The sequence below is a fragment of the Brassica oleracea genome, chromosome C6, assembly GCF_000695525.1.
Source record: "Brassica oleracea var. oleracea cultivar TO1000 chromosome C6, BOL, whole genome shotgun sequence".
NCBI lineage: Eukaryota > Viridiplantae > Streptophyta > Magnoliopsida > Brassicales > Brassicaceae > Brassica > Brassica oleracea.
Genome location: NC_027753.1, coordinates 16,699,344 through 16,710,445, shown reverse-complemented (window position 1 = coordinate 16,710,445; position 11,102 = coordinate 16,699,344). Strand labels below are relative to the sequence as shown.

The 11,102-nt window shown below is 36.1% G+C and overlaps 1 protein-coding gene across 1 annotated transcript; it reads right to left on the bottom strand.

The window, feature by feature from the left end:
* Positions 1 to 9,793: 9,793 nt before the first annotated feature.
* LOC106299869 lies at positions 9,794 to 10,656 on the bottom strand. Its single transcript, XM_013735879.1, has 3 exons — positions 10,588 to 10,656; positions 10,262 to 10,505; positions 9,794 to 9,891 (listed from the first exon to the last, which is right to left on the bottom strand). The coding sequence occupies exons 1-3, from the start codon at positions 10,654 to 10,656 to the stop codon at positions 9,794 to 9,796; spliced, it is 411 nt and encodes a 136-aa protein (XP_013591333.1).
* Between the last annotated feature and the right edge of the window lie 446 nt (positions 10,657 to 11,102).

The following is an 11,102-nucleotide window of genomic DNA, read 5'->3' as shown; positions in this document are numbered from 1 at the left end:
TGGTAAGATGACTGTGTGGTACCTTTAGCTTTATCAATGGCCACATCCCTAGAACGCCATGCCTTCCGGTATGAAATATTGACGTCATGGTCGCCACGCATCATCTGCCTTATTTCACGCGGTTTAGGTCCTCCGCCAGCGCTTCCAAACTTGTTTCGCATTAGCTCTCCAATAACCGATGAAGTCGCTTGAGTCTGATAGCCACCACGCTCATCTATGGAGCATGAATGCTGTGATACCACTTTCCGAACTTCGAACACATGAGCATCCTTAAGTTTATTTAGCGATGTTTAGTTGTTATTGCTATAAAACTTCTTTTTTATCACGCTAACAGTTTAACGTTTACTTGTTAGCCAAGTTTAACACTTCCAGTCGCATCAGATATGGTAAGCATTAAACGTGTTTGTGCTAAATTCTTTACAAAACACTCAAATCAAAGATTATAAAACCAACCTTGCACAACATCCTCGAGAGTTCCTTCCATCATAACTTCATCATCATCGTCGTCAAGTTCAATGATTTCTCTCACCGGAGTTGTGTTGCGGTTCTGATTTGCACGGTAACTGTCAGCGTTAGCCATCTCCAAAGACACGCGATGAAAAAGAAGCATCGCTTCCTCAGGAAATATCATACATGTGTCTGTTTACTTAGCAGTCTAACAGACACATCATACAATCCAAAGAAAACATTAGCGACCCAAACATATTACAGAACCAGCAACCACACAGGATACATGCGACAACAAGGATACCCAACTTGCTAAACCCTTTCCCTTTCCCAAACTAAACATTTTAAAGACACCCACCCTCGGTGCTACTCCCTTCCGATGAAGTTTGCTCTGCCCTCTCACCACCCTTCTTTGCACGTCCAACATCTATGTTATCCTTGCTCCCTTCAGCGAATTCCGTTGGCGCCTTTTCCAATGCTTTACCAGCCCTCTTCCCTGTTTACACATTTATGTATTAAAAATTGTTTACAATTTGTCCGCCATATCATTAAAATTTACTTTTAAGTGTAAAGCATCATGTACCTTTGTTCTTTGGGAGGATGCATGCAAACTCCCCAAGTTGAATCGCACTATGTTCCTCTACCATTTCATTTGTACATACTTGTTCACGTACATCTGTCGGCACAAGCGTTGCATTTGTCGATCCTGTTGAAGAGCCACCGCCATGATCATCCGTTGCTGTGTTTGCCTCAGCCACACCCACATTTTGATTTCCCGGTGGGTCATTGACATGTAAACCTTCTGGACAAGCAAACCCCTCATTTGCAACATCTTCCCAAAAACGCATAGTATTCTCAACCCCTTCACCAGTTATTCCTACGGTGGGACCATGTGTTGGGTAGTTCAACAAGTCCATTCCCACATCCCAAAATACAGAGGGTGCTTGGGCTTGCGTGATTTGTTCTGGCATTACGGATGTCCTCTCTATTATCCCTGCATCAAAAATATTTAGCGATGTTTAGTTGTTATTGCTATAAAACTTCTTTTTTATCACGCTAACAGTTTAACGTTTACTTGTTAGTCAAGTTTAACACTTCCAGTCGCATCAGATATGCTAAGCATTAAACGTGTTTGTGCTAAATTCTTTAGTAAACACTCAAATCAAAGATTATAAAACCAACCTTGCACAACATCCTCGAGAGTTCCTTCCATCATAACTTCATCATCATCGTCGTCAAGTTCAATGATTTCTCTCACCGGAGTTGTGTTGCGGTTCCGATTTGCACGGTAACTGTCAGCGTTAGCCATCTCCAAAGACACGCGATGAAAAAGAAGCATCGCTTCCTCAGGGAATATCGCGTTCATCACCCGTTCAGTTTGGGCTGCACGATCACCAAACACAAGACCTGCATTACGAAAAGCATTGGTTTAGACATTATTTCAATCAAACAATAAACAACAAATTAAATGTAGAGTTTTTCTATCCGAGGTCGTATACTTACTTTCATACGCAGCCCTTGAGTTTTCAGTTGCAGTCATGTCAAAAACATACGAGGTTGCACCAATGTTGAAACTTGTTCGACACAGAAACCGGTACTCAGCCACTCCTTTAGGCCCCACTATTACAAGGATTGCTAGATCCTCCAACCAGGTTCTCACGTTAAGGATCAAGGAGAGATCAGACGTGTTAGCGATCGTTGTTGGGGGTGTCTTGTTACCCAGTGGCACGAGCATCCAGCTAGGCAGACGATACGTCACAACCACCGGAGTACGGTGACTTAGGCTGTAACGGCGCCTTATGATCTCGTCGAGCATATCAAAGGTCGCTGTCTTGCTAATCAACAACCCATAGCCATAATCTTCAGGGTCGGTTATGAAATCTCATTCTTGGTTTCCGTTTTTCTTTCATTCACCTAGCCAAATACGGATAGAGCGAACCATCCTGAAGAAACAACATACTACAAGAGTTAATGCATGACGATGATATGAAAACCGCCATTTTTATTGCAGCAAAATTAAAAATATCGAGTTAATCATGTTCATATTTAATGACAGGTGATCGTATCTTCAGATTACATAAGAAAAAATACAAAACAATAAGTTAAAATCGAACAACAATTAATGCATGACGATGATCATTCTCCTTAAAACATTCTGTATATAGGACTGTCATAAATTAACTACGATGAAACTAATTAATACCTTCAATTTTCTCTGAATTTACTCTCAGTGTTTATGGTGCAGAAGCTTACCGGTTGGGTCCCCTTTTATAGTGAAACCCGACATGAACTTTCTCACTCTAGCCCCCATACAAATTTTTTGCATGCCTTCGAAGATCTTTTTTACTCTGATGCTCCTTTCCATGCACAGGCTGTTGTCAGAGGTAGAAGCCGCTCATTCGTCAATTCTATTTGTAAACTCCGTAAAGTTATTTTAGCGGGTATATATACTAGGTTAATGATTACTAACCCCCAATCGAAAACAATAACCTTTTAGCCTCCAACCTAGACTAAGCCTACGACAAAACCTCTTCCTTATCTTATATAAGGGACTTATCGTCATTTTGCTTTGCCTTCTGACAATCGAAGCCGACAACTTTTTTCTGATGGGTATCCACCTAATTTCCACATTCTTCTTGTATTTTGGTCCAGTTCACCCAAAGTTAAATGATAACTAATTTATTCGGAAAGTCAATTTTCATTTTATTATTCGTTGTTTAAAGGAGGAGAGGGGAGGGGGGGGGGAGTTAGTGAGAGATTGATTTTTAAAAAGATTTTAGTGTTATTGGTACATGATTCTTAAAGTTCTAAAAAGTTTGGTGTCATTGGTGCGGTGATTTTACAATTCCATATAAATTTTTTGTTATTCAAAAAGTTAAGTATTTTTAGATTTTGTAATTCTATTAAATTTACGTTTTTTTGGTAAACATGTTAAATTTACTTTTTTTTGGATCGTAATTGAAGATACTTTAGGGTTTAGATTTTGATAAATTTTGGTGAATGTTGATAATGAATATGAGAGAGTGACAGTTGGTGTTGTATGCGGCCTGTAAAAATTCTCATCTCCATGAAACAACATTTCATGAGATAGATTCTAATGTTATTCTAGAAGATGGCTGTGAGAACATTTTTTGTTTGGATTAAAAAGGATGATATCGAAGGAGAGTGGGATTCCATATATGTCCTTTTTTGGTAACTAATATAATAATTTGCAAGTGCTTATTTGCACTACGATTGCTATTGCATTATTGTGCTATATAAGTTTTCTAGAGGTTTTTGCATATGTATCTTGTGAATGGTTTGGTGGATGCCAATGCTTATGACTTCTTAAAACCAATTAAAGAGAGTAGCAGATTATTGAAATAAACTGCTAAAAGAATATACTCAGAATTCATGGTACTCTCCACAAGTGATAGATTTGAGAAGTCACGTGTATCACAGGTTTGTGGAAATTTGCTCTTATTCTTCAAAAAAATTCTTATAGTTCCATAATTGCGCCTCTGCAATGAAGAATTCACAAAGAGTATTTGAGGAAAACAAAAAGAAGCAAAGAAATCTCATAACAAGAGAAGGTATGTGAACGACACCAGGGAAGACACATGGTTCGACTTTACTTTCACCGTTACTCTCATCCCATTTAGAACCACAACACTTTACTGCAAGATTTGCAGCTAAGTGATTAGTTCCATTGAAATTTGTATGTATTGTCAACCTCTCCAAGATGTCACCAAAAGATAGATTTACCATATTTTTAAAAACATATGAATGTTAATTAAAGAATAAAATGCAATGATTATTAATTAGAGAATAAAAGTGTAATTACGACAACCATAAATTTTAAATTGTTTTGGCTATTACAGTTCAATTTTTATAATAATAATAATAATTAATTTTATTTAATGTAAAATAAAATTTTAAAAAAGAAATACTTTCAATAATGTTACTATAAATATAATTTAAGAATATTTACTGTATCTTAATAATAATAAAAAATAGTTTATAATATATAAATGGACTAAAATATTTAATATACAAACTGTAGAAATTGAAAATATTTCTTTTATATTCTGAAGGTGTTCTCTATTTTATTATTTCAAAATATGAATTATTGTACCTAAATCTTACAAGAATATATTGGTATGTGTTAATATCAAGTATTCACAAAGTAAATTATGTATACAAACATAAATTGTTATATATTTTTTTTGAAAGAATGTTAAATCATTCATATAAAAAATTTTGTACAGCTTGTGTGACTCAGTTTTTTTAAATTTGAACTAAAAAAAGTTTTTTTTATCAAAAAACGAAAATTTAAGAAAAAATTTAAAAGCTGAAATAGAATCAAAGAATCTTCTTGTGTCTTCAAACCACGCTTACATTGCATGGTTAACATTCCACTTCCAACCATGAACGTAATACGGTTCCAAACCATGCTTTCTTCAATTCCTCTCCCGCCAAATAGTTTGAATGAAGATTTAGAAAACATATCTCGGAAGAAACATGTCATTGTCATTCCCTCCATTATTCGCTAACAGGTCCAGAATATTATTCCAATCCGTCGGGAACCAAGTACGAAGCATATATTTGGTAAGTTTCATCCATATTTCCTAAGAACACTGAAAACTGAAGAAGAGATGATCTCATGTTTCAATATGAGACTGATACAGAACACAAGTAGCATCGGTATTAGAACACTTTCAAAATCATACATTAATAATGTCAAAAGAACACCAGCATCGATATAATGGAGTTACGAAAAATAACAAAAATATAAGCAATTTGTGTAGAGTTCGTGAATTATAATAACCCATTGTTATTGGTTCTTGAATTTCAAAAATCTTACTAGAATCCGTTATTATTGGTTTAAGAATTTTCAAAATCCATTCAAATCTCTTGTTATTCAAAAAGTTTAGTTATTATTGATTCTCTAATTCTAACTATATATAGTGTTATTGGGAGATGAATTCTATTCATTTTTATTCATAAGAGTCAACTTTCAAAATATCATATATATCCATGTGATTTTCAAAATCCTTGTGATAAAAATACTAGAAAACAAAATAATTATTCTTACCAAATATCTATTGCACCTTAAATCCAAATTATATGTTCAAAACTATAATTCATTACATTTATATACTCTTACATTTTTGAATATGTAATTATTTTTAAAATATTATATTTTTTAATATAAATAATAGTAATTACATTTACAAATCTTAATAATTTTAAAATATTTTTTAAAAAACAATAGTTTCAAAAAACATTTTTGAATTTCAAAAAGAAAATTTGAAAAAAATATTTTTTTATAAAATATAAATATTATAAAAATTATAAAAAATTTTGAATTTGAAAAAAAAAATATAAAAACAACATTTTTTATTACTTATACATCTATACCGTAAGGGGTAAAATTGTCTTTTATATTTTTAATGAAATTTTTTTCGGTCATTTTCTTTTTTTAATGCTTTTTTTGTAACAAAATCTTTTAAAATGGTTATTTAAGAAAATTGTTCAATTTTGTATGTATCAGTATTTTTTTTTTTTTTAATTTGAAAGCAAAAAAATAAATAATCATGACAGCTAGCTAGCTAGCTAGCGAATTTCTCTCTCCTCGAAGTTCTCCTCCTTCCCTCTACCTTATCTAGCCGCCAGCTTCCTCGATCTCGTTTTGCTCCGGCGACCGGCGGTGGCGCGCGTGGTCGCCGGAGGCCGCCTCCTTGTCTCTTCCTCTTTGCGATTTTCTCCGGTTTGCCTCTCTATCTTCTCATCTCTGTTTTGCTCGGTTCTGTGGGCGGGGCTCCGGTTCGGGTTATCTAGATTTGCTCCGGGGAAGTTTAGATCCGTGGCTAAGGGTTCCTGTTCTGGAGATTCGGCACGGCGGTGAGGGTTTTGGGCCTCCGGAGTCGGCTTTTTAGGGTGAAAGCTTCGGTGGTTCAGGCTTTTCTCCTTCTATGTCCTTTCGAAGCTTTCGGTGTTGTTGGCAGGTGGTGTTCGTCGACGTCTCTCTCCTCCAGTGTGGTAAGTTATTTATGCGAAGTGGTCTTCGTCGTGGGGAGGAATCGGAGCTTTCGTTCGTTCCCTTGCTTGGTGTCTCACATCGGACGGAGGATCGTACCTGGCTCAAGGGAGGTGATAGATGCCTTCTATCGGTTCGAGCACAGAGGTCCGGTGACTGTGTGGTGGCCGAGCTTCTGCAACTTTCTTGCCGGTTTGAAGGAATGTCGTCTATGGCTTCTCCTTCTTCGGTTGTGGCAGTTGCTCTCTCTGTGATGTCGTGAGCCACTCCTTCGTATCCAGTATGCTCTGTCTCTTGTCTGAGGCATCGAGTTCTTCAGTCCTTCTTCGTGGGCCGTTTCAACTATGGCGAGTACTCCGGTGTGTTCCCGTTGAAGCGCAGCAGTGACCGGCGGCAGGTTCTCAATATCTGGGACAAGACGTCGAGTAGAAGCAACAGTTTGTCATCTGCATCTTCTTTTCGGCGATGGAGACTTGTCTGGACTTTGTTCATCCCTGTGCCAGATTCACCGGTGGTGTGATCCGGTAGAACATTGTTCTTCTCTATTGCAGGTTCTGGAGCTGGATTTATTTGGTGCCTCTTCGCTACCCGTCTTTCAAATAAGTGGTAGGGCTTTCGGGCTGTGTGGGTCTTCGACCTGTGTGGTTCTTGGAGGCTTGCCTATCCTTTGCTCGACCATGGCTGTGCGGGTTCTTGGTCTCGGGTTTTACTGTCTGGACGTTTTGGCTGCAGCTTAGTTGGTCTACCACGAGCTGTTCTTGGTTGCGCCTTATCATAAAGAGCGGATCATCGGGCAAGCCAAATTCTACCGGGTTTCGTCTCTCAGTTTCACTGTGGTTCATGTTTTTGCGGCAAGTGGCATGTCTCGACTCGGCGAGGCTTGTGGTTAGGTGTTGAGCTTGTTGTGTCAGTCCCATTCTAATCTAGGAAGAGTATGTGTTTAGTTGCATTTCGTTTTCTCTGTTTCTTGTTCCCATTGTATTTCTGTCAAAAACCGAAAAACTGGTAATAATATCTTAACATTTTTACCAAAAAAAATAAAAAAAATAATCATGCTATATGATTTAGAAAATAAATATATTTTATATTTATTTTACAAAAAATGATAGAAAAGAGGTAATACAAATTCATGAAAATCTATATCAATCTAAAAAAGTTATGATCAAATTTCATAAGTCAATATATATAAATTTTCACAATCTACATAATTTTTTTAAATCTATCATCTCCCAAAATTCAAAAACTCTGCACATATTCATCTCCCAATAACTCTCCCTAGTGTTATTGGTACATGATTCTTAAAGTTCTAAAAAGTTTGGTGTTATTGGTGCGGTGATTTTACAATTCCATATAAATTTTTTGTTATTCAAAAAGTTAAGTATTTTTAGATTTTGTAATTCTATTAAACTATGGTGTTTTGGAACATTGATTCATTGCATTTTAACTCACTACTCAAGACTTTCAGAATACTAGACTTAACCCATGTATTCTCAAAGTTGAGATGACAAAATCAATCTCTTTATCAAACATGCAAATATGATACGTGAGAAGCATTATCAATTCCATATAATCTTTTTTTATCAAACATGCATATATATAACTATTAAATAGATTCCATGCACAGTCACACTACAACACATCAAAATGATAACCCCAGAATTCTTTTATCCATAGAAAAACTATGAAAGAGATTCCACAGTCACACAACGGGAAAAGAACATTATTAGACCCCAAGAATTTACGTCGTGTCTTTTTAGACCCAAACAAAACATAAGTGTGAAATCATTCATAAACTGAGATTTTTTAAAAAAAATTTCGACCCAAACTTGACTCCGTAACATGAAATCCTACATTGACTAACTTATCATTAGTCAATCTTTAGACCATGCTTAGTCGGATAAAGAAAAAGTACCGATTTCAACCTGTACAATTTCGGTCATGCCTTTTCAGACCTGGATAATGAATAAGTGTGATTTCATACCCAAACTGAACAATAATTTGAATTTCATACCCAAACTTTAATATTAACATAAAAAAATTACTTTGACTAACGTTTGGTTAGTCAACCGACGTCGTTTTAACTAAACTAATTAAAAAAAACACTCACTAAGACTCGAAAACACACCTAGAGAAGCACTAAACTGAGCATTAAACCACTGGACTAAGACAAGTTTTGTGAAATCTACATATATCCTAAATTATATAGGTACCAAAACGAGTAAAGAAATCACTAGCTTCTTCTTCCTCTGACTATCTCTCTCAGTTGCCAATTTCAGAAGTTTCAGTTTTTAGTCTTTAGGAAGTTCTATTTTTTATAGTAATGAACATTTTAAAATCGCATGAGAAGGTAATGTTGGGAGCCAAAAATAGTAGCTCCGGCTACAACAAGTAGACAAGAGCGGAGATTAGTTTCTTCATCAAAAAATGAATTAGCATGAACCGAGGCATTATCAAGCCCAAGAAATCGAATCCATTTGATCAGGGATCGATCCGCGATGAATCCGTGAGCAAACCTAGTATCGAGAAGAAGAAAAACAATGGTGTAACATGAAAGAGCACGGATTGGCGAACAAGACAAAGATATAAGTTAGTATATATGTAAATATGGCAAAAGTTACCGACTTGATGGCAAAGTGTTCGTTTAATTCACTTGTCTGTCGTGGGTTCGGCCCTCCAAGTGACATAATTTTATTAATTTAGCTAAAACGACGTCGTTTTAACTCTTTCTCGACACGACATCTCTGCCTAGACACTGACTCGCTCAAAAAATGACGGTTAACTAACCAAATATTAGTTAAACAAAGAGTAGTTTTTTTATGAAATTCAAACTATCGTTCAGTTCGGGTATGAAATTCAAATTATTGTTCAGTTTGAGTATGAAATCGCACTTACTTATTGTTCAGGTCTAAAAAGGCATGACCGAAATTGTACGGGTTGAAATCGGCACCTTTTCTTTATCCGACTAAGCATGGTTTAACGGTTGACTAACGATAATTTAGTCAAGGTAGGATTTCAAGTTACGGAGTCAAGTTTGGGTCGAAATTTTTTAAAAAATCTCAGTTCAGGAATGATTTCGCACTTATGTTTTGTTTGGATCTAAAAAGGCACGACACAAATTGTTGGGATCTAATAATGCCATTTTCCCGTTACACAACAGCACATCAAAATGATAAATCCAGAAAATAACACCATCACAAATGAAAATGAGTTATAAATCGTTGAGACAACTAGAAGTATATAAAATTATTTTATTGATATATCTCACCATTAACGCTGACTTCCAGCTTCTACAGCGTCATTCCACATGCTTAAAGCTATTGTGTCTCTCTAGTTGTTAGCATATTCTCTTTGCTGAGATTCAAGAGCACCAACATGTACAACTTCTTCAAAATTTGCTTGTTCATTGTTTGGAGGGATCACTTCCACTGGAAAAGCATCAGAACGACAATGCTTCCGTAGAAAGTTATGTAATCCAGCACAAGCTAAAACCAATTCTGCTTGTGTTGTAAAAGGAAAAGGAGGCGCTGACTTAAAAATCAAGAAACGCGATTTGAAAATACCGAAGATTTGCTCAATCACGTTTCTCAAAGATGCATGCCGAAAATCGAACAACTCGTTTTGATTTTTAGGATCACGGCCTTCACCTTTAAATTCTTGTAAATGATAGTGAGTACGTCTGAATGGAGCTAATAATTTTTGACGATTTGCAAATCCACAGTCTACCAGATAAAATTTCCCAAAAATTCAATTTGTAAATAAATAAATTTTTTTGTAGATTTATAAATTGTTTACTACAACTTAGGTACATACCTTCTGGAATGGTTAATCTGCTACCGTGTCTTGTCAAAGCATTGCTTAAAATTTTCGAATCATGAGCTGATCTTTCCCATCCACTAAGAACATACATGAATTCCAAATCAAAGTTGCAAGCTGCAAAGACATTTTGTGATATAAATCCTTTGCGATTACGATAGCTTGGAACATCAGAAGTTGGTATCATTGCAGATATATGTGTACCACCGAAAGCTTCAATACAGTCCTATTAAGATTAAAATAGTAATTTTCAAAGAAATAATTGAACAAAAAAATTTATGCTAACTTTAGCAAAATTTTATTTGTACCTTGAAGTAGGGATAAAATCTTGTGCTCTCACTTATCTTAGCAGGTGTTGCAACTCCAGGCTTTACCATCGAATCAGCACTACAAGAAAACACGCCGAATTCCGACGGAGATTCCGACGGACTTCAATGTCGTCGGACGTTTGTGACGGATTTCCGACCAATTTCCGACGAAAACCAAAAAAATTGAAGTCGTCGGAATTCCGTTGGCCATTTCCGACGGAATTCCGACGAAACACGGCTCGTCGTAATTTTCCGATAACTTTTCGACGACATTCCGATAAAACATATAACCATTGTAGTCGTCGGAAATTCGTCGGAATATACCAACGAACTTCCGACGACATTCCGATTAACAGATATAACCGTTACTGTCGTCGGTATTCCGTCGGAGTTTTCCGACGAATTTCCGACGAACCATGTGACCGTTGCCGACAAATATATATGACCGTTTTATAGCTGTTTGAGATTGGAAAATACCGATGGTATTCCGACGGACTGCTTTACATCCGTCGGAA

What these genes read in the sequence shown, in the direction of transcription:
- LOC106299869 (XM_013735879.1), bottom strand. Translation starts at nt 10,656, where the DNA reads ATGGTAAAGCCTGGAGTTGCAACACCTGCTAAGATAAGTGAGAGCACA. An exon ending in GATTTTATCCCTACTTCAAG is followed by an intron (nt 10,506 to 10,587) that starts GTACAAATAAAA and finishes TAATCTTAATAG; the next exon opens with GACTGTATTGAAGCTTTCGG. An exon ending in AGAAGGTATGTACCTAAGTT is followed by an intron (nt 9,892 to 10,261) that starts GTAGTAAACAAT and finishes ATGCTTTTCCAG; the next exon opens with TGGAAGTGATCCCTCCAAAC.